Genomic DNA, 27,769 nt, shown 5'->3' on the forward strand with positions numbered 1-27,769 from the left:
CTGACAAGTGCTGGCGGGGTGTAACGCCCGTCGCAGCTGCCGCTGAGCAGTGCGGCTGGGCAGCGATGCTTACATGGGCTGGGAGCACTCCTGGAGGTTGCACACCCTGCGAATGGGCTTAGGCTTTTGGATCAACTCGCAGTAACTCCGATGAACCATCTTGTGGTCTGTCTTCCTCCGGCAGCCGTACTTTGTGAATTGGTAGCCTGAAGAAAGACACTCCTCTTATTTTCAGTACTGGTAGATCTTACACAGGACTCGGGTTTCAAACAAACTGCACATACACTGTCAAAGGTTGCAGTTGGAACTACAGGTGAACACGCTACAAAAGGAACTGTAAATTGCACCGAATAAACACTTATTCACGTAGATGTAGCACCCAGAATTGCTCACCCCCTTTATTTTTCACTACAGGCTATAATGAGAAAAACAGTAACATCTAGCATTTCAAAAATGTTCTGCAGACCTGCGCAGCCACATTCAGGGGCTGCAACCGGCCCATCAGCCTGGTGAACAGCATCAGGGTATACATCTGGCCCCAAAAGCAGGGGTCTTCACACTGCAAGGCCCACATCACAGGATGCAGATTTACTAAGGGCTGCCCCGTGGCACCTTGAGGTTTGGCACCCTCGCAGCTTGGAGACCCTCATCCCAATCTTGCACATTTGTACAATTTTTCAGTTTCATAAACCAGAAATGAGCCAAGCCAGATCTGCCCCCCAAACCATTTAAGTCAGATTTTTAATTCCATTCGCTATTTATTTATCTATTTCTTAAATAAAACCCTCCCATACTCCTGGTCTCCCTAATGTCTTGTGGCAATGAATGCCACACATGGCGTTCATTCTTTCAGTTTTCTCTTAGTCAATTTTGAATGCTTTGGGGTTTTGATTTTACCTCCTCCACAAGGTTTTGAACACTGGGACCATTTCTTCAAAGCCCATTCATATGACACTGAGTCCTCTTCCAAAACATTATTGTTATCTACATTCAAGGAATCTTCATGGATCATGTACTTGTAAGTCAAAGATATCTTGGCACCACCATGAGGAATCACCTAGTAAGCAAAACAGATGTAGGGAAAAAAGATTTGAAACTGATATCAGAAGCTATGTGAGATGACGTGAAATAGCAATCATCATGGCTCAGATATAAAAACATCCCTGGAGGGATTTAAACCTTTTAGCTGCACTCAACACATTTTTTTTTCCCTGATGAAAAACTATCTCTATCCTTATGACACAGAGTTTCTAAACTGCATATTAAGAAAGACTGTTGTTGATTTAGGCTGATTTTTCTTGCCAGCATTGGACTGACTTCACGATACCAAATTTTTTCCATATCCCATCATAAAGGAAGGAAATGTTGTACTAAAATGATGATGGATAGTTCCACTAAAAGACAAGGCAAATTCAAAGGCACAGATAACTGAAAGCGGTGAAGAAAATTGCTTATATTTCTCATGAAACACAAATATTCTTAGGATAATCCTGGGAATTCTGTGAAGCTTGTTACTTAATCCTGACAGAAATATGAACTATTTAGAAAAAGGTATTGCTATCGCACTGCACTAAGACAAATGCAAGAAAATGGAACTCAATGTGAATAAAGTGCAAAATATTGGTCCTTTGAAAATATAATATTTATTCCTCCTTTGACATTCAGCTGGTGTAGATCAACACATTAGAGCTGCTTTCAGTGGGATTCTGAATCAACCTACCCCCACTCATTGTAGTCTATCGTTTGCTGGTTTGCAATGAAAAAAGAATATAGTTGGGTGGGTTTGGGAACTGCAGAACCAGCTATGCCCTGACAAAGTGAGCCTGGAAGCACAAGAATCCTGCATCTGCCTTTGCAGGATACGTTTTCAAAACGTGGATGGGAGGAGAAGCTATTAGATCTATCTGATACGAACCATTTTGACCTTTTTTTAACTAATGCTCACATGTCAGATACGATAAGTAAGCTGGAGAGTCTTTCCACAGTGGCCATTTGCTAGGCCATCCACAGGAAATAACCAGGAGAGTTGGCTGCTCAAGACATAACCCTGAGTTATAACAAGTCTTGTACAGAGCAATGAATTAGGAGAAAGGAATTAAAATACATCTTCTATTGTCTTATAATTGAAGCAGGTGTCTTCTTGTAACTCACAAGAGGAATATAAAATATATTATAGCACATTATGGCTCTGTAACACTGACATTGTGTTCCGTGGAAGATGGTTTTCATTTGACTTACCAGAATAACTATTCCATTACGCAGTGGCCCCATGGTCTGCACAGTTTCTCTATCATCATCATTCCGATATTCCCACTCCACACCCATGTCAATAAATACTTTAGAGTCTGGCACATAGTTGTCTTCACTTAGAATGAATTTCCCCGTTTCACGATTTTTAATTGCTAGGAACAACATAAGAAAAGTGAATACAAGAGGTTCGCTTCTCATCTCGAGTTTTGTTCTGCTCTTGTCCCAGTGGAAGACACAGATAAGGCCAGTCTGCATTTTCCCTCTGTTCCCTCGCAGGTTTTGAAAGACTGTCTCAGGTGTTTCACTGAACTGCCAATGCTTTCCTGCTCAGCTCCAGAAACATCAATTGTCCTTTTTTTTCTTTTTCATAGCCTGCCTTGCCAGAGAAATGAGGCCAGCGCGACTGCACCGCGTGTGTCTGTCTGCCTGCTCCCGACTAACAACTTCTGAATTCACTGGCCAAATCTGAGCCAATTTGACAGCTGGTGGGGGTCCCTCGGCTACTCAGCTCTTTGACATGTTGTAAGGCACCTCAGGGGGCTGTTACTGCTCCGTGAGAGAAAGGCTACTGAGCTAACCCCCAGCGGGTCCCCACAGCAAGAGAGAGACGCTAGAAACTGTATTAATTCTCCTGCTCAGATCCAGCCCTGCCACCGACACAGCCCTGCTTAAGCTCCTGTTGCTTTGCAGGCGCCTGCCATTGCACACAGCGCCTGATTCCTCTGGTTCAGCTGTAATCAATGCCCCATCCTTCACCCGGAGAGACTTTGGCCACCTTTGTGTAAGGACTCTTGGTTTTCTCCTGAGATGGAAAATTTGCACTCCTCGTTAGAAGAACCAGGAGAGACGGGACTCTTTGTTATTTACCTCCAGATTTTAACTCCCTTCTCTGTCTAGCAGCGACCTGAGCATCCTGCTCCTTTAGCGCTGGCCTCGACAGAGAGCAAGCTGTTCACGGCCCCTGGGTATCGCTTACCCCACACCGAAAGAAGAACCTCGTCTGAATCGGCGAGCGATGGCTCTCCTGATCCACGGGGCCAGGCTGCACTGAGCAGCAAGGGAAGCATTCACTGGCGAGAAGTTGGGATGACTCACGATACAATTAGCAGGCCATTCGCTGTGAATCTACTTCCAATTAATAACAGCCTACTAGACACTGCTTCGCATTGATTACAGGGCACCGCGAGGAGCAGATTTCAATTACTTTCTAAGCTGCGTGATTGATCGGGCAGCCTTGCGTCAATACTGTTAGCAATGGGGCAGAATCTGAAACGGATTTGGATGTGGCTGGTAAATGACTGAGGATGGGAAGCACGTTATGAGAGATGCACACGAAGATAATGCATTGCACCCCATAATATAATTCAGCTCCTCTTCCAGCAGCTTTCACACATGCACATGCCAATGCAGGGATCTTCTGCCTAGGACACCGGGGAATACAGCACAGGAAAATCAAATCGCCAAACAAGTTTCCTAATTTAACATACTTAACAGAGGTATGTGGTGTGGGAGGATAATGGGTAAACAAATGCATAAATACATTGTGAGGCTTCAGAGACAAAAATAAACAGCAGAAAAAAATATTCTGACTGAAAATTTTCCTACTCATTACTTACTTACCGAGGTTATGACTGGTGGCGTCTGTTTCCTGTATAAGTAAATGTCTTGCACCAACAGGAATTTCAAACATCTTAATGTGCCCTTTATTGTAGTATTTGAAAAGATAGTAATTGGTTAGTATGCCACAAACAGGAAGAGTCTGTCTTAGATTTTTAAATAAAACTTATTTTCTAAAAGCAGGATGTATTACAGCAAGCTGAACCTAATCCAGCATCATCCCCATCCCTATTTCTGTGCCAGGTGATGGAACATAACAGGGACAAAGGGCTTTGGGTCAGAAGAAAAACGCCTTAAGTATCATCAACAGACTTTGCTTCAGACTAAAATGGGCTTCGAGTGCCACGTGCACCCACAGAGAGAGACCACGTCAGGCTCCTGCCTGGCAGCGAGTACGATGAGATGTTACTGCAGCACTCCAGTGGCTCGGACGGAGCAGCTGAGCGACATCAGCAGCACAAATCAGTCCTCAGCTCTCCAACACGGAGCACTGAAGCTCTCCTCTATGCATGCACAGGCCCTGATAGCAGCAGACTTAACTGACAACTGGACAAAAGCCTTATTTTCAACTTCTAGACACATCTCAAAGTAAAGTCCAGAGAGTTTATTGCAATTAGTGATGCTGTAAATGATTTGTAACTGCTCTGGTAATTTCCATGAAACAGAAGAGAGCAAATGAAAATACCCTGAATTCCCCAGGACGAAACACTCTGCACTGACCTTGTTTCTTTGGTATTCTTGAAAACGTTCCCTTCACCACTTTACAGTGGGAATTATCTCCTCCACAAACACCACACTTATCTTCCTGCTTCGTGGAACCTATGACCCTGTCACACCCAACTTTCTGTGCACAAAAGAGAAAAACAGTCATTCGTATTTATCCACGCTTCAATTCCAATGAGCCTTCACTTCAGATATCAAAATCCAGACTTCTGCTTCAGCAAAAAAAGTACAAATTGTAGTATTTTCCTGGCAGATCAACATCTAAACAGATTTTAATACCTCCAGTTCCTACAATAGCTGTCAATCAGGTGATATTTTTATATCGCGCTTCACAGTGGTCGTCTTACTGAAGGAAAGCAGCACGGTTAAGGAAAAGCTCTTAAGTCTCAGCTTATCTTAAAGCAGATGCTTAAATTCCAGGAGAATCAAAGCATCTATGTGAGGATAAGCACCTCCACCAGTGCTTTGCTAACTCAGAGCCTCTAATTCTGTTGAAAGATGACCTGCAGCAGATCCCAACTTAGAGGAAGGTCATTGATTTTTTAAAAATAGCATGATCAAATACAGAGAGAATGCACATCAGCCATATCTTAACACCACTTTCCTTGAAAGCTGCTGCATGTTCCGATCTCAGTGTACGTTCCACCCCCACTAAACCTCAGCAGGAAAAGCGTTCGTTGAAAGCTAATTGTAATAGTTCATCTTAGAATACTGCATTAAATGTTACTTGTGTAGGTAGGTGCTGTTGGAATTGAGTCACATGCAATATGATGGCAACTGTGAATATCACACATAATATTGTGACAATAATCCTAATGAAATCTCCTTATTGCCCAAAGCGTTATTATACTTACTTAAATAGTCATTCTTGGAGAGAAACACTCAAGCTACCATTTTAATTGTTTGCACAATACTAAGCTCTGAAACAAGCCATCAAAAGCTTACCAAGCAGTCTCCCCGCACGCAGATGCTGTAAGCGTCTTTGTAGGAGCAGCGGGTCCCATCGTGTACCATCCTTTTCATATACACCACATCCCCTGTTTCCTTTGATTCGCAATACAGGTGGCACCTTTCCTTAGCTGAAAAATAAAATTACCCAAATTGTGCGTGTTCAGCTCTAACAGTTTAGTTGCTGACTTTGTGAACAGCACTTTCAATAGTGTTGGCTCTCTCGTCTTCCTTGCATACATCACAGAACACAATATGGTACCCCATAAATCATCGACGCTTATCCCCTTTCAAAGGCTATGTGATCATTTGGAAACTGCTGAATCATAAAGTACCCATGTGTCATCATTAGGAGACAGTCTTAAAAATAATAGATCATTTACTTTGATGGGGGGGCCTCTAATCCTTTGTCGGATTATGCAATCTGGCAGAGGTTTCTGCAGTCTGCTACACGACTACCTGTGAGAGATGCAGGTTTCTGCATCAGTTTCTCCTGCACTGCACTTAAATCTGAAAAAAGCAAAAGTCATTTTGCCATTAAAAGCAGCTGTTCGACACTGAGTGAATCTGGCATCCAAAATACCTTCAGAGACAGCCGGGCCATACCGTTTCCTCCTAAACATGAAGTTAATTCTCCCTCACTGTTGTGTTTATGATAGTTTAAATCATTAAACAAGATGAAATGTCAAAGAGATTCAGAAAAAAGCATTTTTTTACTGCATTTTACACATGCACAAACAGCCAGACAAGCATACCTCTTCTAATCTGTTCCAAAGAGCTAAGAACAAAAAAATAAAGCTGAGATGACTAGTCAGTGGCTGAATAAAGTTGTATTCCACCAGTGTATTCCATTTTACCCATATCTCTTGCTGTCCCCAGCCCCATAATAGGATTCACTATGCTCTCTTTGGCAGTGAAGAGCAGATGGCCTTTCTGTTAGATGAAACAAATAACGATTCTGCTATTTTAACATGATTAAAAGTTGGGACACTTTTCCCACCATTTCAAACAATAACGACCTTTCTGTTATAGTAGTTCAATTAAAATAAATCTTCACAGGCCCTTTGCGTTCTTCCCCTGTACAGTTCCATGGCCTCTGCCCTCTTTTAATAAAGTCCTTGTTATTGCTGTTGATGTCCTCATGGCCACTGGGTATTGGTACATCAGAGACCTTTGGTACTGCTCCTGAACAATGCAGAGATGTCACGCTAAAAACGTAGGCTCTAGACTATTAAAACAGGTACTTTACTTTTCTTGTGCAGATTCTTAACAGGGGACTATTAAGATCATAATAATCACAGACCTAATGTATTTGCATATATTAGAAACATTAAACTATGCACAAGACATAGGTGTGTGTACACGCACACCCTGCGTATGTACCCACACCCACCCCACACATACCATACATTCACTGTACGCAATCAAATGAAAAGATCAGAAGGTCTGACTGGGTGCCAACAAGTCTGTACAAGGGCTTTATTTTAGAGAGGGTTCTCTTCCCATTGCTCCATGGGAACTGTAAACGTGCAAGTGCCGTTAAATTGGTCCCTGTTAATTGCAAAGAGTTATTTTCTTTCTATTCACTGGTGTTGGGCATAGTAGAGGTGCAGGAGCATGGACACGACCGTTCCCTGCTCCCCATGCGTCTCCTTCTCATTTAATTGAGGCTGGGAGCTCATAGCCAATGTCACTCTACGCTGCCCGGGCAGATGCACGGCACAGGGGTACGTGAGCCCAGTGGAGGCTGGGAGATGGGGAGATGGGGTGCTCGTGTGGCTTGGAGCAGGAGAGGGGTCATGGCATGGTGCAGCACCGGGGTGCTCAAGCACACACTGTGGTGTACCCCAGCTTGGTGGCTTTTCTCTGGCCACAGGATGAGATGCTCCTCTCTGTCCCCATCACACACACAATGTGTCAGACATGGCCAGCTGAGCTGCGTGTCAAGCGTGTGGGTTTATGTCGCTTTTGAGCCATGACTGCATTATCTGCACAAAGTATGTCACTGATATGCCTTATCTTTACAAAAGGGAGTTTTAAATATATTAGCGTTCAAACATAAACCACCCTCTGGCCTTGTTTTCACACAAAAGCTGTTCCCTCTAATAACCCTGAACAGGTAAATGTAACTCTCACAAAGGGGGCTGCAGTTATACCATAGTTATACGGGAAACCAGCGGTGCCCAGTGATCAGTGCTCAGACATCACTGAGCTGGTTTCTGACCCAGAAGCCATTGAATTTAATAGAAAAACATCTGATGAGTTTCAGTGGTCTTTGCAGCAGACTGCTCCAAAGGCTAAAGCAGAAGCAAAGGTCTGCGGGCCACAGTGTTCATTCCCTCGCCCTGTGCCAGCAAAGCTGTTTCATGAAATTAAGCTGTGAGGCTGGGTCTGTGCCTCTGAAAATCCCAGATTGCACAAGATGGCATGAAAAGAATGAGGGAACCCTGAGAACTGTTTGGGAAGAAAGTCAGGCAAATTAATTACAAGGAATTTGCTATTAACTTCTGGCAGAGTATCCTCTCACTGGAATGCAAAATGATTCGCCCAAAGTGACCCTTCTCCTCCCAGAGATGGGTGCCTGGCTGAGGACAGCTCGGGTGCCCAGTACCTGCCCCTTGCCAGGCCAACCCTGCCCTGGAGCACCCGTCATTCAAATGAAGCGACCAGGTTTAAAAACAAGTGAGCAGCCCGCACTCCTCCTCAAACAAGTTGAGAATCATTGCCCTCCGCCTTTCTGTTTGGTAAAACCTCTTCTCGGCGTGTTTTCAACACAACGTGGCAATAGCACAGCAACAGCCTTCATGGCCCAAATCAACCAGCTGCACTTTCATTGACAGTTAAGCAGAGGCGTTAACAGGAAAAGGAACATTTTTGTTCTAAGGGGCTGAGATGCCAGAACATCAGACTGACCGTGCTGGTTCAGACCCAGCACCCGTCCAACCCAACACCTGCCTCCGACAGTGCCAGCAGTATTTGCTGGAGGATGTAAGAACAAACCTGATACTTTTCTCAGAATATTCTCCAAGTTCCTCGGGGACTTCCTAAGTCATGGCTGGAGCTTGGTGTTTAATAGCTCTTAATGGATTATAGAACTTTCAAGAATTTCTCTAAATCATTTTTAAAACTTTCTGGTATCTGCAACTTCTTGTGGCAATGAATTCCAGTTTAATTATATGCTGTGTGGAAAAGTATTTCCTCTTATTTGTTTTAAATCTGCCACCTGGTAATTCTATTTGATATTCCTAGGCTTGTGTTATGAGAAACAGTGAATAATCTCTTCGTGCCACTCACAATTCTGTAACTCTATCTTTTTAATCTAAATCATCACTTTTTCAGGGTGAAAAGTCCTAGTTTATCTAAACTCTCCTTATTCAGAAGTCACTGCTTATGCTTGCTTTATTCGGGCCTTTCTGAGTTCAACCGTGGGTTTTTTAGCAACGGGGGCAGCAGTGAGATGGGCACAACCTGAGCTACATCGGCGGAGTATTTAAAATGCAGACACAGCATGCAGGTACACAGAGGCAGATCAGTGTTCTCCATCCCTCTCTTGACAGTCGCTAAACTGATGTCTTCCTAAAGCTATCCCCAACTCCCACACCTGTCTCTTCAGAGCCCACCTTGTGTACAGACCCATACACATATACACACTTACAATTTTTTATCCCCATATTCATTATTGGCATTTATCAATGCCAAACTTCATTTGCCACATTCAGTCACTCCGTGTCACAGGTCCTTCTGCAGCTCTCACTGTGGGTCTTCTTATTTTAATTAGCCTGAATAATTTTGTATCTCGAGCAGATTTTGTCACCTTGTTTGCTCCCTTTCCTTGCTCGCTGCCACGCATGCTCAGCAGCACCCATGCTCCCAGCACCCACCCTTGTGGGACACACACTCTCATGCAAGACCGTTCCCTTTTATCTCATGATAACGCAGTTTAAGAGCAGTTATTGGGGAACAGGGACCAAAGCTTTTTGAAAATCCAAGTACATCATATGAATTGAATCACTCATACACTGATACTCACTGATCCCTCCAAAGAACCCGTAACAGACTTGTGAGGCACAATTTCCCTAGAAGAAGTTTTACCCCTCTTTATATAATTTTTACTCGCATTTGCAACCGGTTTTACTTTTCATAGGAAAAAGGGACCGCTCACCATCGACATGTTCATAGGGGAGCCAGTGGTGTTTCGTGTTCTGGTACTCAAAGTAAGGATCCCACTGCCGGCACTGCTCCTCTCTGAAATCTTCAAAGTCCTTAGGACAGTCCTGAGTGTTGCACAGCTGGAACTCGTAGCTCGGCCCCACGCACGTGCGGCCTCCGTTGGCAGGACTGTGGGGAGGAGAGAAAGCCATGGTTAGTTCTGCCATTAATGCATGAATCAAGTGTTTATCAAATCCTTTGAGGAGTAATTTAATTCCCAGTCACGTCAGTAGGCATTTGATGAAGCCAGCAATGTATTTCTGGTATGGAAAATTTCTGGTATTTCCTTTAAAAACCCGCTGTCACTATTTAACTCTTAAAACGCAATTTCTGCAAGTAGAGCCTCTTGATAAAGGCAAGCAAAGCCATTTTCTTGGTGCGGTCCAGGAAAGGACAGCACGAGCAGATGAAGCGACTCATTCACTAAGCCAGCAGCAAATCCAGAAACAGAGCCCAGCCCGGCGCTGCATCCCCCGGGCAGATGTGCACCAGATCACTGTCGGATCTGGCAACACAGAGCTCAGGAGTTGTCGCTGGGTTTGCGCCCTCTTCCAGGAACACAGAAAACATTTTAAATAGTACATTAGGCTTCTCCTACATGAAAACAGATTTTACAACTAAAACTGTGCCCACAATTATAAAGGTCACTTCCGTGCTGCCAATGTAATAAAGGCTGAAATTAGAACAGGTAAATTTTTTCTTAACAGAACAATTTCCATCAGAAAATGCTGCTTCATAAAACTTGAGTGGTTTTTTTAAACAATGATAAGATGATTTTTAACACTAGTCAAGTTCAATCACTTTATCGGCACAAACTGAGAAAGTCAATGTTAAAAATAGCCTGTCTGGTAAAATCATTTAATTCTGACAATTGTTTCAGTTCTTGCTGTTACGATCTTGACATTTTATGGTATTGCAATATAGCAATAATTATACATTTCATATCATTTGTGATATGAACATAAATATATTCTACTTCCAGTGTTACTGAAATGAAGTCATTCTACATTATCTAGATGAGCCATATATAAGTTATCGAAGCAAAACAATTCACTATTATTAAAATTAACTTTGGGGTAGTTTCTGATCTCTGGAGCTTTAATCCAACTTGGAACGAAAACAGTTTGAAAATGTTTTAAGACCTTGTTGTTGAAATATCCAAAAAGGTGGATTAAACAAAAATTTTAAAAAGATATATGCATTTTTTTAAAAAGTCCAGCAAATCATTGCCATTACTTCATACTCACATGTTAAAAACAAGACATATATAGGGCCCTAAACTTTTACTTATGCTTTATGCATAGTGTAATAGCACTTTCAAGATCCTTGTAACTGCATAACCAGCTTATTGGATGGATAAAGTGAGAAAGAAAGATGATTCATGACTTGCTAAGGGCCAAAAGTAGAATTTCAGACAACATACACTATACGTCAGATTTAACAAGCGCCACTCAACATCCTTTACTGCATTACTGCGCTAGTAATTTAGCAAGGATTCTCACCATTCATTCGCTCCACATCAGAAGGACATACGGGTGTACGTATACTTACTGCGGATTGTCACACTGCCGTGTCCTATACTTCACCCCGGTGCCACAGGTGCGAGAACAAGAGCCAAACTTACTCCATGCCCCCCAGTGTCCATCCTGCTTCAGGATGTCTGGTGTTAGCCAGATGCAGTGACCTTTAAAGCAATGCTAAAAGAGAAAATTAGATGGCAAAACGATTAGATGATTAAATTATATCATATGAGAAGCTGTGGTGCAATGGATTTCATTTTAGGCACAAATTCTGGATTTTTTTTCACCTCTCCAGGAGAAAGTAGTGAGACTCAGTGTCAGACCGTGGCCATGATCACAAACTCACTCGGATTTTATGAACTTACACGTTAGGTATGCACATATATGCTTGCAGGATTCAAGCCTACCAAGTTCGTTAAACTGCTCTCAGCATTACATGCCTTCATCACGTGTCTGCAGCGGCAATTTCAACATAACTAATACAGGCTCATTTAAGGGAAATGGCAGAGTCCCAGATCTTGGAGGCTAAATGTGAAATTCTGCCTCTGCCATTGCATGCAGCCACTTCAGGCAGCAATGGCGAGAGCTCCCGCCACAGCACCGTCCTTCCCAGCAGCTCCTAACTCAGCGTACGTATTCCTGCAATAAATGTGGTCAGCAAAGTGGCACAAAATTAAAGCCGGCCCACATCTTAGACACTATTGCTATTAAAAAAAGAACTCTTGCAGTCTCCCTGGAGATCTCATACTAAACCTGATCAAAATACCAGGAAGCATTCATCAGGGAGCAGCCCTGGACAGTCCCACGCTGTGCAATTAATCATGCCCTACTAGGCTCTCTCTTTTCTTTTACCTGATTTTTAATAAAGTCATTCTACAGAGGTTGAAACACACAATTCGTTACATTTCCCAAACCGATAAGGTATTAACACATTTCTTTAAGAGCCTTCATAGCTTCAGTACCGATACTCTCTACTGTCTCCTCTCATTAAAGAAACCCGCCAATGCCTTTGCACCAATTTCTTCAGTCCCTAATCATGGAATTTTTTCTTAGCTGAAGTCAGGATGAATTCTTCTCAAGTATCACAGATTCTGGCCCTTTCTAGTACTGTTTCTGCTTTCATAAAAGTCTACTGATGAAGTGCGGGTGCTGGAAAATATTTCCAGCCCAACAAATGACTTCGCATTAGACTGTCGCAGTTTGTCTGCGTTAACGGTTACTGTCGGGATAAGAGCTCTGGCTCAGGCGCACAGATGGCTATAACAACAAGTGCAATCAGTCACTTACTTTCCTTAACATTCAAGTCAACAACAACATTTTACACAGCTTAACAAGCCCTGGAACGCAGGAATTTGGCAGGCGGCACAAGCCGAGCATATGGCTAAATGCATGCTGCCAGCAAAAACAAAATCAGAAGATATATAACAGGAGAGCGTTCTTAAGCATAGAGCGATTAGTGATCTGGAAGACAAATTTAAAAGTGATGGCTACTCATTAATAATGCTGAATTTAAAGAGAGAATCATTAGTAAAATGGTGACAAGACACAGCTTACTGATTTGCTAATCTGCTCAATGCCTAACTCTTTATTCACGTAATTTATTTTGGTACTGATTTGGTTGGACAAGGAGTAGAAAAGAGAGTAGAAATTAGGTTTCAACTATCTGTTCTTTTTCATGACTTCAAATATTCAAAGTCAAAACCTATGAAATAGAGGAGTTACCACAAAGCCAATTATACCAATCCTGCTCCGGAGCTGTAATGGGCAGATTTTTCTTAGCTGTTTGACAGAACAAGAGATAATTCAGCAAAGCATGAAAGAAATGCAAAATGCTAATATGTCCTTTGCTTTCTTCAGTTTTGAAGCTCAGCGCTGTACCCTTCAGGGACTGTTTACTTATGGCTTTAGAGAGGTTTGTTTGAACGAACAGTCTGAGTCGTTGGGCTCTGTGTAGCAATGGGACCATTCAGAGGTGCAGGGGAAGCTGGCAGTGCATCAGCTTGTCAATACAAATTTCAGCTGGGCTTGGAAGCAGATGAGATGTGACAGCTCCTGATCTGTGCCTGCTTACACATCCTTTTATCAGGGTTCTGCATCCCCCAGGTGTAAGTTCCACAGCAGTCACCGAATCTGTTTCAAGAGCCACGTAGCCTATGTTCATTATGCGATGATCCAGGATCCAGCGCTTGGACTCCGCAGAGGAGAGGGAGAGACATGTGATGTTGTGTTTTCCAATCTCTTTTCCCTGTTTTAGCCAGGAACAGGGGGATGTGGGTTTGCAACAACCACTAATAAACCACCTATTTGACACTGTGACTGGTCCCTGAACTGGAACGCAAACATGGAAAAGTGTTATTGACTTTGCTGCGTAAAGGAAAGAGCAGCACTGATTTTTACTGGAGAAGCTGGTCATACGCCGATTGTTGGGAAGCTGAGGCAGAGCTATTAGGAGACAAGCATTTGTGTAAAATGAGTCATCCCCAGCTCTGCCTTTTTGTTTGTGGATTAAAAGAAAGGAGCCTACATAAAACAAAATGATTCACAACCGAGTCTTACTCTGTGCAGACCCATGCAAGAAAACGCGTGAGGAGATAAAACCAGAGATGGAGCAATCTCCAGTGTAATAAGGAAGCTAGAGCCAATCCTTCCTATTGCTACTACATTAACTATATAATGAGGAGGAAAAGAGCCAATTTCAACCACTGTTCCCTTCATAAACACGGGAGTTCATTTAAAGAGTGAAGCATATTAAAGCAATATTTTTTTTTAAATGAGAAAAAAAAATCTGGGTAAATGCAAATTGTTTTCTTAGTGGAAGACAAGATGACTTCTTGCAGTCTCGCCTATTTTTCTGGCAAACAGGACAGTCCAAAACAAGTGCAATTTCCAGGAGAGGAAGCTTAAATCTCTTGCAGTAAAACATTCCACTGCTGTTTTCAGCAGTTCTTTGAAACAACTGCTGCGGACGCCAAAAAAAGAGCCAGTGTGTTCCTGTGGGCTTAACGCATCTGCAAGTTAATTTTTCAGGAAAAGACTTGCAGATCTTCTGTAGGTATCTCTGCCCATTTTATATTGGGCAGCAACTGGCAACTCTCCTATCTCCTCGCTCGACACCCCAGTTATCTACCAGGTAACCCCTCGTACTGCATCATGGCTGGGGGCCCTCAGCTCTCCCCGCTCCCCTGAGATCGTATCAGGAGAGGGTTACTTACTGATTTGTATTTCCCATCACATGCAGGCTGGCCCGCTCTGCTCCATCTGTTTGAGAATAATTAGTTGCAAGGGATAAACTGAAAGCTCTAACACTAAAGTGTATCGTGAGCCAGTAAAAGTTTCTTCAGTGGAGAATCAAGTATTCTCACTGTTTCTGTGGTGACTAACACAGCATACACTTACCCATCTGTCTCCTGTCTCCGAGAGAAGCTGAGGTCAGCTTTCTCAGTGGGAAATTATCTGGATTGCTTTGAGTACACATTAGTGTTTTCAGAAACCTTTTTTCTCCGTCCATTTTTCTTCTCAATAATATCTACTTATTTCAATATTTAATCTTTCCCTTCCTTTCCTGACAGACTAAAAAAATCATTCCAAGTTTGACTCAGATCATCTCATTAGCATGGTGCAAGCGAAGAGAATACCTGCTAGGTTTGTGCTGGATCCTTGGCACATAAGGCAAATCCAAGAGCAACATCAGCCTGGCTGGCAGGGGCAGGTACCAGGCTCTTACCTCTCTCCAAGAAAAGAAACAAAGGAGGCTCAGGTCGTGCAAACCTTTGCGATAGTCACTGCAGCAAGCAGATGGACTCGAGCATGCAATCTCCTTGCATGAATGACTTTGGGTTTTATTTCTCTCCTGTGGAGAGCAGTTAGCTACTTCAGCCAATATAAATGTCTCCCCAGACGAGTAATAGTTTAAAAAAATGGAACAACAAAAACTGATGATATATTTCTGAAGGTTGACTGGCTTCAGAAGCCTGAGGCTAACGGTGGAGCTGACAGAATTGTATACAAGTAAATAAATTATCAGCTGAAAGCATATGTTTTCTTTTAATCCACAGAATGCTAGGCAGAGTTAAGCTTTGCACAGTTATGCCTCGTCTGCATGGTTTACTATAGCAATTTATGGAGTGTCTTTGACTTCACATTAAGACTCTGACCCTCCGTGTGCTTAACTTTACACACTGGAGTTATTTCATGGAAGTTAATGTGACCATTCAGACACAGAAGTAATTGCAAGTTGCTGCATCATCGAAGCTTCACAAAATCGACAGAATCTTCCCTCTTGCTATTGAAAACTCAATCTAATTTGAAAAAATCAGGCTGGGAGCAATATAAAATATTATATTTCCTTTAGGAGTCTATCAAAATAGTAGTTTTCTTCTCTGGCTGGAAAGCTCCAAGAGAATATTTTATTTTTCTATCCCCAAACCCAGTAAATTATTAGTTTGCTGCCAACTAACATAATGGTTGTTCAATGTCTCCATTTGCACAAGGAGACTTATTAAAAAGTTTTTGAGATGGCAGAACCTCACTCTTTTGGCAACTTACTTCAAATAACCACATGCACAGAAGAGCTTACATATATTTACATACATTTACTTAAATATACATCTATATGTATGCATACATGCACACATACACACATATAGACGGCATTAGAAAGTCTAATCTTCCTGCCATTTCTAAGGGTCAGTGTCTAGGTCCAAGACACAGCCTGGGCACGCAGAGACACAGCCCTTATCAGCGTGCTTGCTGAAAATGTGCTACAGATCTCGTGTTTCCCATAGGTGTTCTTGCCCCTTGATCGTCAGTTAGGAAGGAGGCAGCTGGACTGGATTCTCCCCCATCTGCTAAGTTTGGGGAAGTGAAGAGACCAGTTATCAGTTATCTGAACACCAGGCTTAGGTGAGAACATCTACGCACCATACGCCGTGTTAGTCTCCCGAACATCGCTTTCATTTCTGGCATTCGGTCCCCTCAGCTGCTGCAAAGCCAGGATGTTTCTTTGATGCATCAGCAGTGTTGTGATTGGTTTGAGCTTAAAATAGGCCCTGGGAATTAGTGGTATGAAATCATGAAAACTGCAAGTCTCTAAAGTGGGAAACAAATGGATCTTTTTGAATCAACATCTTTAATTGCTTATGTTTCAGTTCTTTTCTTTTCTGGCGTTATTCCAAAGAAAATAGTGGATCCAGTTTGAAGTTATTTTCCTCTTCCTCATGTGCTGATGAAGTATCATGGGAGATGTATCTTAAAGGAGGATGCCACACTGCAACTGAGTCCCAGCTTTGAGCAATGTATGCATTTAACAGTCCTCATCCTTTCAGGTTAAGTCTCTGCTATTGTCCAAATCAATGAAGGAAGTAAACAGGGAAAGGCCAAACTCAAGGCAGGGATGAAAAGGAAAGGAACACATGGAAAAGGACTGATCTGATGTGCCTGTATTAAAAACACCAACAACTAATAAATACACTGGTCAAATGCTGAGCTCAGATATACAAAGTCAGTTGTATAACCTTCATAAGTCATGTTATTTTTAAAAACATGTTTAGCTCAGACTGCTGAGCCTTATCTAACAAAATGGTTTTCATTTTATATAATTTTCTCAGGTTCTCCTGGAAGGTTGCAATAAGTTTATTTATCAAAAAACTGGGACAGCTCCTCTGGGAATAAAACAGTCATAGTCCTATCGTCTACTGAAACTTCAGAATGTGCACATACTCTCTTGCATCTCCACTGAACTAAAAAGCCTGGCTGTCTGCAGAGTTTGCTGAAGCCTTGGATCCCAAGTTCCAGTCCAGAGAAAATTTTTACAACTGAGTTGCATAATATCCTGACAAACTGTTTATAGTGGAAGCACTGACAGATCCTTAACTGTATGGTTACAAGTTCTTTTTTTCTTCTCATTTCTGTTCAAACGCTAATATGAATGAATGGCTTGGGGAAGAGGGTGATGCAATAGAATGGAATATAACTGTATTTTTCTGGGGGTTTCATGAATATTTTTAACGCAAAAACAAGATATAGAAAAGTGAATCCAAAGAAACTGTCTTAAGATTTTGGATTGTAATTTAATTTTTTTTTTTAAACAAGAAACAAAGCTGTTATAACAGGAATAATCTAAAGAAGAGAAAACCAGAAGGGAGTGGTTTATATAGAGCATGACTTGCTAGGGAATTAATTCAGCATTACGTTATGTTTTCATAAAAAAGACATTTCAAACCATAGCAGCAGCTGCTAATACGGTTCATTTATCGCATAAATGATGTCATCCATTGGGTTTTACAGAACATCTTTCCAAGTAGCGACATCTTCCTCTCCCCCTCAGTCAGCGCATCCAAAGCCCAGGGAAGCCAGACTTTTTCAGCAGACTTTAAAGGACTTGGGAGTTCAGATCTGCTATGAGCACAGCGTGACCTCCACAGAAGGATAACTGAGATGTGGATGGAGCAGGTCCAGCATGGTGGCTGAGGGGTCGAAGCTGTCTGAGCCCTTGCCACCTCACACCTTCCCTCCACGGTCCATCATGCCTCCTTTGACTCTCATCAAGCCAGCAAACCCACCTCCACAAATCTGCCCTTCTCTCTTCATAGTTCCTCTCTGCTGTCATGTTGGCTCTCTCTAGCTGGCACTCAACTCCCACATCCATCCTTTCTCTCAGGGCAGCCACAGCAGCCTTATCTGGGCTGTCATCTCCAGGACCTCACTGCTTTCTGCACCCCCGACTCCAGGGAGGCCAGTCAGCATCACTACAACATCACCGATACAAACACAACCCCCGTGACCTCACACAAGTTGTGGGCAAGTGGAAATTTCCCCATTTTTGGCTCTGCCGCAAAGACTTGCCAAGAAGCACAGGGCAATCTGCAGATACTTCCATGACTTGCATGACAATGGGGTCCAATGGTCACAGAGCTGCCGTGCAGGACACACCAGCCCCGGCCCCTGCCTCTTCCCCTCATGCTGCTCAACAGCCTTACTTGCACTCATGAGTTTGCCCCACATCTTACCAGACTTCAAGTCCTCAAGACAGGTTCTTCTTATCTTCCCCTTGATTTTAAGGGAACATCCCCAACTGCACACAAACACACATGAACACATGTAAGCGTGCGGGTATACGCAGCGCCCGCTCTCACCTTTCCTGGTGCACACATGGTCCCGTCCAGCGGAGGCCCTTTCTTTGTTTTGCAGAAGTAGGGATTCTCAGGGTGGCTACACCACAGCTGCTTGCAGGGATCAAACGTACGGAACTGAAACACAAGAAAAACCAGAGCGGACAATGCTTCAAGAGAGCTCCCACTGGAAACTGCAATAGAAGCTGCAGCATGGTGGGGTTTGTCCTTTCCTAGCAGTACAACGCCAGCTGTTATCACTGATTCCTGAGGGACAATGTGGTGTCTGTGGACTGAGCATATCTGAGCTTCCATGCAAAATCATCAATGACTTTGAAGTGAGATCCCACCTGCATTCAACAGAACAAGGTTGGGCAAAAATAGTTTTATACTAGTGACCAAAGGCAGACTGGGCAAGGGGGAAACCAGTTCACTGAACAGTAAGACACACACTGCCTTTTCTTACAGTTTCTCCAAATGGTGCTGCTTCATTTGGCAAACAAAACAAAAAATACTTGAGTACTCATGGGAGAGGGAAATGAGCTGCTCAGACTGTAGCTCAGCTGTTGCAATCACCTTCTTAGGAGGATGGAAATTTGAGCTCAGGACCCTGATCCAATGAATAAATCAGCATTTTACCTACAATGCAAGAGCTTGTATAGGAGAGGATGAGAACCACCCACCACACAATATACTAAAACATGATGTCTGGACATGCTTTTGGCTATTCTGAACAAAGAAGAATAGAAAGCCTTCGTCTCGCAGGCTCTGGACAACGGCTGTAAGAAAAGACCCTCTTTGGCTGGGACATTCTTCCAAAGCAGCATCAGTGGGAATTGCATCAAGACACAATACTACAGCTGATGCTTTAAAGGTTCTCATCCATTATCTAGAGACACCACTCGGCACACGTATTCCTGCAGATGGGAATCAAAGCAGAAATGTTATGCGCTAGCAGCTGCCACACCAGCTGAAAACATCTCTTTCCATTTAATATTTTGTCCTACTTGAGGAGCTGGAGGTGGGAGGCATAGCCCTGCTGCAGAAAACTCTGCTTTCTGAGGCCAATCCACTGAGAACTGCACTAATCTTGCCTTGCTTTAAATTTAGACTTTGTCAATTGTTTTCCTGGTACGAGAGCCAACCATGTCATCAAGAGTCCTTGCAAGTTGCTCTACTTGCTGTCACGCTTATTTTCTCATGCTAGGCATCAAAATGCATCACAGTTTCCGTAAAATTGGATCATAAAAGCGTACTGCCCCATGTTAGCACTAAAAGATGTGCCACCAAATCCACCTCCTTCACATCTGGGTGGGATTTTTTTGGCAAAATAATTAGCTGCCAGCAATAGGAGGCTCAATAATGCAGCAAGCCTGTTTGCTTGAAGTCTACAGCTATTTATGAAATGAAAGAATAATTATTTCTGTAACTCCAGTTCTTAAAAAAAAAAAAAGACAGAGATACTTAAAATAACATATTTGTCAACATTCAGTTGTTACTCCTTGCTCATAGCTAAGTGGGCACATCTTTCCTCGTGGGCTTCACTGCACTGTCCCTATTGAGGGCATTTCAGAGACACTTACAAGACTCCTGGGTGAGAAATAGCAGAAGCCGAGCTTAAGTACTCACAGCTGTGCACATCATGTAGCCCAAACCAAAGTCAAAACGGCACTGCTCATTCATGGAGTAGTGAATTCCTGGCAGCTGTGGAAGGGAAGGCCAGTCATGTTCGAAGGGATCATCACGCAGACAATCATAGGAACTGCAACAGGCAAAAATTACAGTAACAGATGGGGCTGTGAGACTTGCACAGTGTTTGTGGTTTCAGTGCCTTTTTGTTCCAAACAAAACAGAGCCTATGATTTCTCAGACACTGGTCGTGAAGAGCAGCTAGTATTGCAGTTACACTCACATTAACTTTATCATGTTGTATCCACCTTTAATGGATTCTATATGGTTTTTTCTGAAGCCCTTCCATTGTAATTTCCATTTAGCTTGCAGGTAAATTCCTATCAGTCTCCAGACTCCTTATGTGAAAGGAATCAAAGGAAGAATCCACATGAGACCAAGAAGAAAGAAAGTTTAATTAATTTTCCATTTGTGGCATTTCTTGCTGCCTGCAACTGTCTTTCAAGTGAAGTTTTAGAAGCAGAAGCCAGGGCAACCTTACGAGATTACCACTAAGCTTGCAGTTTTCCTGTGTCCTTGCTGAGAAGCAGCGACTCATTTACAAGCATGTGTACTTTCCTGCCTGCATTAAATGCTCAGGTTTGTTCCCACTCTGTTTCTCCTGATAGCTCTCAGCTCCATCCATAATTTGTACCAAGTTTCCCTTCTGTGTGATGAATACGGGAGTTCCTCCTCTTGTCCTAAATCGTGAGGACAGCCTATAACGTACTAGAATCATGTCTGACTAAGTTGCGTGGAGAACAGAGGACTGATGCTAGTATCACTGAATGGTTAACATGGTATAATCATTGGTTAATTCACAAGACCAACATGATCAACAGTAGCTCTGAAATGTCTCCGAGTTATTTAACAGACATGAAGACACCATACACGAGTCTATTCTGGCAATCATTCAGGTTGCCTTGAAGATACCAATAGCTGAAAGCAGAATTTTGAGGTTAGATTTACTTCAAAGCAAACCGTCGTTCTGCTTTGTTATAAGATATTTAAAAATAGCTGTATTTAAAAGAATGTAAAGCAGCCCTCTAGGCCAGATGATTTTTATTGAATGGCTAAAGCTCTAAAGAATCTTGCTAATTGAAACAATCACACTTCTCTCACAATATTTTTATTCCTTATTGCCATACCTAAGATATCTAAGATAATAAAAATATTGACTAAAAGACTAAGTCATGTTTACTTCATGTATTTTGCTGCATTTTTTTCCGACTTATTTTCAGCCTTTGCTGGGTATCCTAGTAGTTTCCCCATATTTTTCCATACAACTTGCACATAACAACAAAGGAAAGATCTTTTCTACGAGGAGCAAAAACATGGTCATAAACATCAGTTTGTCAGGGAACTCCAGCGCAGGGTCAGGTTCAAAGGGAAGGCAGGGGACATGGCTGAAGCTGTTACAAGGACTGGAGAATAAAACAGCTTTTGCATTTTGGGTACTTAAAGAAAAAGTGACAACTAAAGAATTAATTCTAGAACCACGTCTTTTCTTTAGATATCTATTAAAGTCAAGAAAAGCCCTGAGCACTTAAAGGGCAGAGTTTCCTCTTTAGGCAGCACCATCTTATCATTGACAGGTGTCACAAGCAACAAATGGCCCTTGAAGCCAAATTTGGTATCTCTAAGATAGGCACCACGCTGCTGGGTAGCATAGGTGCTCCTCCAGCTAGAGGTTACATTAGGGAGGGAGGAAAGTTAGCAATGAGATCAGGAATAGTGTCTTCTCATAACCCCTGAGAGGACAGCATATATACTATCAACGTCTATAAAATGAATAGACGAAATGAGAACAATTTTAAAGGGACTGAAATCAAACTAATTGAGAACTTGTATAATTATTTGCAATTGATGGGAAAGCATCTTGTTCCCAACAGGATGGGGGGGGATTCTTTGTTTGTTTTATTCAACCCCATTTGAGTAACTAACAAAAGGAGAAAGCACAAATGCAAGATGCAGAATTGTTCTTACATGCTTCATAATCAAAGGACAGAGGCTGCTTAACAGCTACTCACTGGAGATATCGATTCAACTCTTGCTGGCTGCAACGAGACCAGTGGAAGCGATGAAACGCAGCTTGCACGAGGGGGGCCATGATGCTCCCCAGGCGGACTTCATCCCCACATCTGTTCCCTTGGCCGTCATGCTCCATGCCTAAACTGTCCCGCACAGGAGAGAGCCAGCACAGTTACATTGCAGGGGAGCTCTGAGTGCCCAAGTGCTTTCACATCCCAAATGTCACCAGTGGTTGATTGCAACAAGGTTCTTAAGTCCCATGACCCTTGTCCACATGAGCAAAGTCATGAGAAATAAGACAGGGTGAGACTGAAGCTAAAGAGCTAGTCTGTAGTAGCTCCCACACAGAAGCACTGACCCTTGAGAGTATTTTCACGTGATTAGCTTAATCCACTTTCAAAATAGACTAAAAATGCCTTCTTTGGACTTCTGTGCACATCCACATTTGTGAATAACTATGGCTAAATGAATCGATTTCTGGATTAAGGATCTAGTCGACCCTCCAGGAATATTAACAGAAATTTATTCATACTCCAATCTGGAAGTATTCAGGAGTTTATCTAACTTTTTAAAAATCACACCTTAGCTTTTTTGAAGTCATTTGCAATTGTAGACAAGTCCTTTGCATGGAAAAAAAAGACGCCACACTGAAAGCTAGTTTAGACTAGTTGCTGCTATTGCCCAGTAGCAATTCCACATTGTTCAAATGTGAAACAGCCTGGAAAGTGTTGGGTGCTTAGAAAATTACCCCAAGTTACAGATATTTTACAATTTCTTTTTGGCTTTAATATGAATATATTTTCTCCTTCCCTTTGTTAGGATCTTATATTGCATTTTTTCTATGAGCACTGTTTGACTAACATGGGTGATATCTGTCCATAACTTAAACCAAATTAACAGACTGGGGCTGAATGTGATTTGAGGGACTACATACATTCTTCAGTGGTATCTCTTTTAGAGCTCACTGTGTATTCTTTTTAGTCCTAATTCAAAAATTCTGGAATCAAATACCATCTGGGTATCAATTCTATGTCCCTGTCTAATTAAGATACATTTACAGTGAGATTCAATAAACTTTGGCAATTTTTTGTTTAAAGCCCTTAATAATTCTGATACAACAAAGAGAAAAGGGCCTGCAGGCTTTCTTAGGGAAAACAGAATAGATTGAAACTGTTCAGAAAAAGCCTTCTGGGAACTGTTGTTCTACCAAAGAGAAAATGGGAAATCAGTGGGTGTTCTCTGCAAAGAGGGAAACTAAAACGCTCTGGGAGAAACCAAAGCTCTGACAATTGCTGCCCGATCATTGGTTCTAATCAGATCAATAAGTAAAATGATTGCATTGTTTATATGAAATATATAGAACAGTTGTAACCTCAGTGCTTGGCACCTCATTTCTATACAGTATTGTATTCTTTACCAGCAGTAACATATACAGACGATGTGCTTATTTAATATGGATTGTTTTCAAGAATCATGTATTCCACTGACTCAATAAATTCATATTTCATCATTATGAGTACTTTACATTTCCACCAGGAGACTATAATACATCATTCAATCTACTCTCACAGCAGCCCTGGAAGGTATTTTGGTATTAGTTCCTTTTTCCATTTGAAAATACCAAAATATAAAGCTTATTGAAGACTATAAAGAAAGCCTTGAGAGAGCTAGCTCTGAAGCCAGGGCTAATGAAATGTTGTTTCTTAACAACTTAACAGTTTACGTTAAGAAACAACTGAATGTTGTTTCTTAACGTAAACTGCATCTTTCCAATGTCATGGATATTTGTCAGTACCAAAGACATCACAAGGTAGGACACAGGATGTCCACAGTTCTACTCACACATGTCCAGTTTCATGAGCCACCACAAATGCAGATGAAAAACCATCTTCATGGTTGAGAGTGCAGCTTCGAACAGGATGACACATTCCAGTGACTGGAGCATAGCCTGTGAGAAATACCCCGTGTTCCAGAAAATTAACAAGCATGGAAAGGCAATGTGGTGAGAAGCTCTACGACAAACGTCGGTCTTCTGTTGTGACACAAATACAGTTGAAGTGGTCCTCTCAAGAAACCTCTGCCCCCGAACATTTAATAATGTGCGCCCTTCATCTACGAAACAGATGAAACCAGCCTGTTGAACAAATTAAAACTATATTCCTGGCTTACCAAGAAAACTGTTGTTACCTCTAGGACCATCCTGCAATTGCCTTCTCCAAGTGCATGAGGCAATGGGGGAAGGCAAGAGGAAAAGGACACCACACGCTGCTGTGTTACAGCTCATGAGGAGCTCAGTGCAGTTCCAGCCCTCAGGGAACACAGGAGCAAAGCCCCAGCCCTGTGGTGACAGCAGATCTGGCCAACCCAAAAGGAACGGGAAAGCTCTGAGATTTATCCCCTCCAGTGAACAAATCTGATCTCACAGGAGGTAGAGTCCTGAAAAAAGGAAAAAGTGGACAGCACTTGGCCCTGCTGTTCCAGACCTCTCTGTAACAATATTTCTTGGCAATCCTGCTGGAACATGGCAAAAGCTTTGGAGACTTTTTAAACACAAAATCTATTCTTTAATCTTTGGGCATTTTCAGGACTGTTTACATAGGGATCCCATTTGCTTGGCTTCAGCAAGAGCAAAGAAATGATCCAATAAATAATCCCACCAGTAAGAAAAGAAAAAATAATAAGTGAAAGTTACAACTGAAAATGGCCATATGCAGAGCTCTTGGGGAAAGAAAACATTGACCAAAACTAAGCAAAAGGTACGCAGTTAAACTTTGCGTAACTAGCCTTGCTAAGTGATAAACACAAATGCTGCTCAGAAGTCTTGACATTTACAAAACAAAACCTGATGAACATCTTACCTTGCATGCCAGATGGACCAAAATCCTGCCTTGTGAGAAAGATAGCATGGTCGTGATATTCTGCATGCCCAGTGTCAGGTTTCTGTTGCAAGTAGGCCCAGCGACACACATTTTCCAGACTTTGCGAAGGGTTCCCAATCTCTATCAGACTCATAGACTGCATATGCGCAGGAAAAAAAAGACACCAATAGTTATTTATTAAAAGCATCACAATTTTTTTTCCCCGACTTGTTCAGGCACTTGAATAAACATTCCATGTCGATTAAAAGTCTATTCTTAATAAAGAGACAATTACACTTCAGAAACAAATTTTATTGGACCAAGAAAGTAAGAAAGTAGCTAATGCTCATGGTTAGATTAAGTGCAATTTCCATGACATATTCATGAGGTCTAAGATATAACAAAAGACAAAAAAAAGAGCCAAAACGGTATTTTAATGACAAAACTGATATTGCATTGTGCACTGTGTGTTATTATTTCTATGCCACCCTAGCACCAGCTTGCACCATCACTTCCAGTCTGGATATAGAGTTTCCAACAGAGCCCATGTCCCTGCTGGAACTGCAGTGGCTGTTGGCCAGTGGAGACTAACCTAGCGTGGGGAAGGGCAATGCCTAATGGCCAAGGGAAGCAAATGGCAACAACAGCAGACGGCCAGCACCCAGCCCTGGTTCATCAGCCACTTTTGGCATGAAACGGAGCTGTTAAGGCCGTTTTGTCAGACCTTTGAACACTACTGGATGTTTTAAGTGTAAAAACTAAGTGTGCTTTTTTCAGCTGTGTACTTTCAGAAATGGACTTTCCCAATGACTGCCTGTTAAAGTGCATTTTCTTTATCCCATTCTATATCTGAAGATCATTCAGAAGGTAGCACACCGTGGTATGCCATTCTCCCTATAAACTGCACATTACATGTGTGGCGCACCGACACGGCTTAGCTGACTCAAACAAGCTAACGTGCGTTAGGTGCGGTGAAAGGACAATTCTCTTGAACAAGAAGGAGAAAGGTATTTTAAAATCCAACTACTACATTTGCCTTTTTTCAAAATGGTACTTTCTTAAGAATTCCAAGCTAATTCTACTTAATACTGTGCCTTGCTAAGACTTAAGAAAACTTATTGTATGTGGGATGCTATAAAATGTATGACTAATTGACCCATCCCAGGCCTTCCAGGATTTGTAAGAACTACATCTGTGAACCCTGGCTTTTCATTTGCAAAAATTATATTACCATGACGACACTGTAATCATAACACAAACCACTACAATTTAGATGCTATACTGTACTGTAAGCATTTGTCATTCCAAAATACTCAATGTAGAGCAAAACCTAGCCGGGGCCAAAAATAAGAGAGAAGTAATATAGTTCATGTTTAAATACAGATGTATTTGACGTGTCCTCTAATTGAGTGCATGATGGAGTACACAGAGTATTGACTACATGAAAAAGAAAATCCTCAAAGGGTTGTGGAAGAACAACTGGAATTGATAAAAGAAAAGTCTGCCAAACTGAGGTCTGATTTTGGCAAAACTGGGATATTACAATTCTGCAAATGTTCAGAAAAACAAATTAATAAACCAAATAGAAGCACAGTTTGGATTCTGATACCACTGTGGAATGAAAAAGTTGTAATATAATCCCACGCTGGATCATACTGCTTCCAGCTATAATTCCTTGGAAATTGAACTAATAACTGTATTAAAATGGTGGGACAGTTGAGGTGCCTTTATTGCATCTTCGTATATTTATAAGAGCAGACTTAAACAAACTTTGAGTGACTATTACAGGGTAAAATCCTGGCTCTTCAAGCAAAAATCCTATTCATTTAAACAAGGTTTGACCATTGTTGAAGCATTTAATAACATCCATCAGTGGTAAAACAAACAAACAAGCAAACAAACAAAAAACCTATTTACATCATCTCCACCTTGTTCTCATTTCTCCAAAGCTTCACAAAAGAATCAATCCTTTCGAAGAGCTCAGTGAGAAATCTTACTGCAAGATTCAAAAAGCAAAGAATGCTGTAAAATGAAGTTGAAAAATCTCAAGTCGTGTATCGCTTGCTAATAGTTTGTTGTCTCATAATGACCTCCTTCTGTACATTCTACCTGTATTTGGTTTGCATGGCAAGGTTTTGGTAGCAGGAGGGCGACAGTGGTGGCTTCTGGGAGAAGCTGCTAGAAGCTTCCCCCATGTCCAACAGAGCCAATGCCAGCCGGCTCCAAGACGGACCCACCGCTGGCCAAGGCTGAGCCCATCAGCGGTGGTGGTAGCACCTCTGTGATAACATATTTAAGAAGGGGGGGAAAAAACTGCGCAACTGCAGCCGGAGAGAGGAGTGAGAATATGTGAGAGGAACAGCTCTGCAGACACCAAGGTCAGTGAAGGAGGAGGGAGAGGAGGTGCTCCAGGTACTGGAGCAGAGATTCCCCTGCAGCCCCTGGTGCAGACCATGGCGAGGCAGGCTGTCCCCCTACAGCCCGTGGAGGTCCACAGTGGAGCAGATATCCACTGCAGCCCATGGAGGTCCACGGTGGAGCAGATATCCACTGCAGCCCATGGAGGTCCACGGTGGAGCAGATATCCACTGCAGCCCATGGAGGACCCCACGCCAGAGCAGGTGGATGCCCGAAGGAGGCTGTGACCCTGTGGGAAGCCCATGCTGGAGCAGGCTCCTGGCAGGACCTGTGGACCCGTGGGGGACCCACACTGGAGCAGTCTGTTCCTGAAGGAATGCACCCCATGGAAGGGACCCATGCTGGAGCCGGGGAAGAGTGCGAGGAGTCCTCCCCCTGAGGAGGAAGGAGCAGCAGAGACAACGTGCGATGAACTGAC

The 27,769-nt window shown here is 42.5% G+C and overlaps 1 protein-coding gene across 2 annotated transcripts in view; it reads right to left on the reverse strand.

Annotated features, from left to right (window-relative positions):
* ADAMTS2 (ADAM metallopeptidase with thrombospondin type 1 motif 2) overlaps positions 1–27,769 on the reverse strand; it is a 199,217-nt gene that overhangs the window by 14,633 nt on the left and 156,815 nt on the right. For both annotated transcript variants that reach the window (XM_075509370.1, XM_075509372.1), the window contains exons 6-18: positions 24,934–25,090; positions 23,918–24,023; positions 22,075–22,218; positions 20,006–20,138; positions 18,401–18,514; positions 11,299–11,444; positions 9,701–9,876; positions 5,536–5,669; positions 4,588–4,711; positions 3,871–3,951; positions 2,239–2,402; positions 898–1,057; positions 74–206 (exon numbers count right to left, since the gene is read on the reverse strand). In XM_075509370.1, coding sequence (XP_075365485.1) covers positions 74–206; positions 898–1,057; positions 2,239–2,402; positions 3,871–3,951; positions 4,588–4,711; positions 5,536–5,669; positions 9,701–9,876; positions 11,299–11,444; positions 18,401–18,514; positions 20,006–20,138; positions 22,075–22,218; positions 23,918–24,023; positions 24,934–25,090 — 1,772 coding nt within the window. The remainder of the gene's footprint in view (positions 1–73; positions 207–897; positions 1,058–2,238; positions 2,403–3,870; positions 3,952–4,587; positions 4,712–5,535; positions 5,670–9,700; positions 9,877–11,298; positions 11,445–18,400; positions 18,515–20,005; positions 20,139–22,074; positions 22,219–23,917; positions 24,024–24,933; positions 25,091–27,769) is intronic.

This window comes from Mycteria americana, chromosome 8, assembly GCF_035582795.1.
Source record: "Mycteria americana isolate JAX WOST 10 ecotype Jacksonville Zoo and Gardens chromosome 8, USCA_MyAme_1.0, whole genome shotgun sequence".
Classification (NCBI taxonomy): Eukaryota; Metazoa; Chordata; class Aves; order Ciconiiformes; family Ciconiidae; genus Mycteria; species Mycteria americana.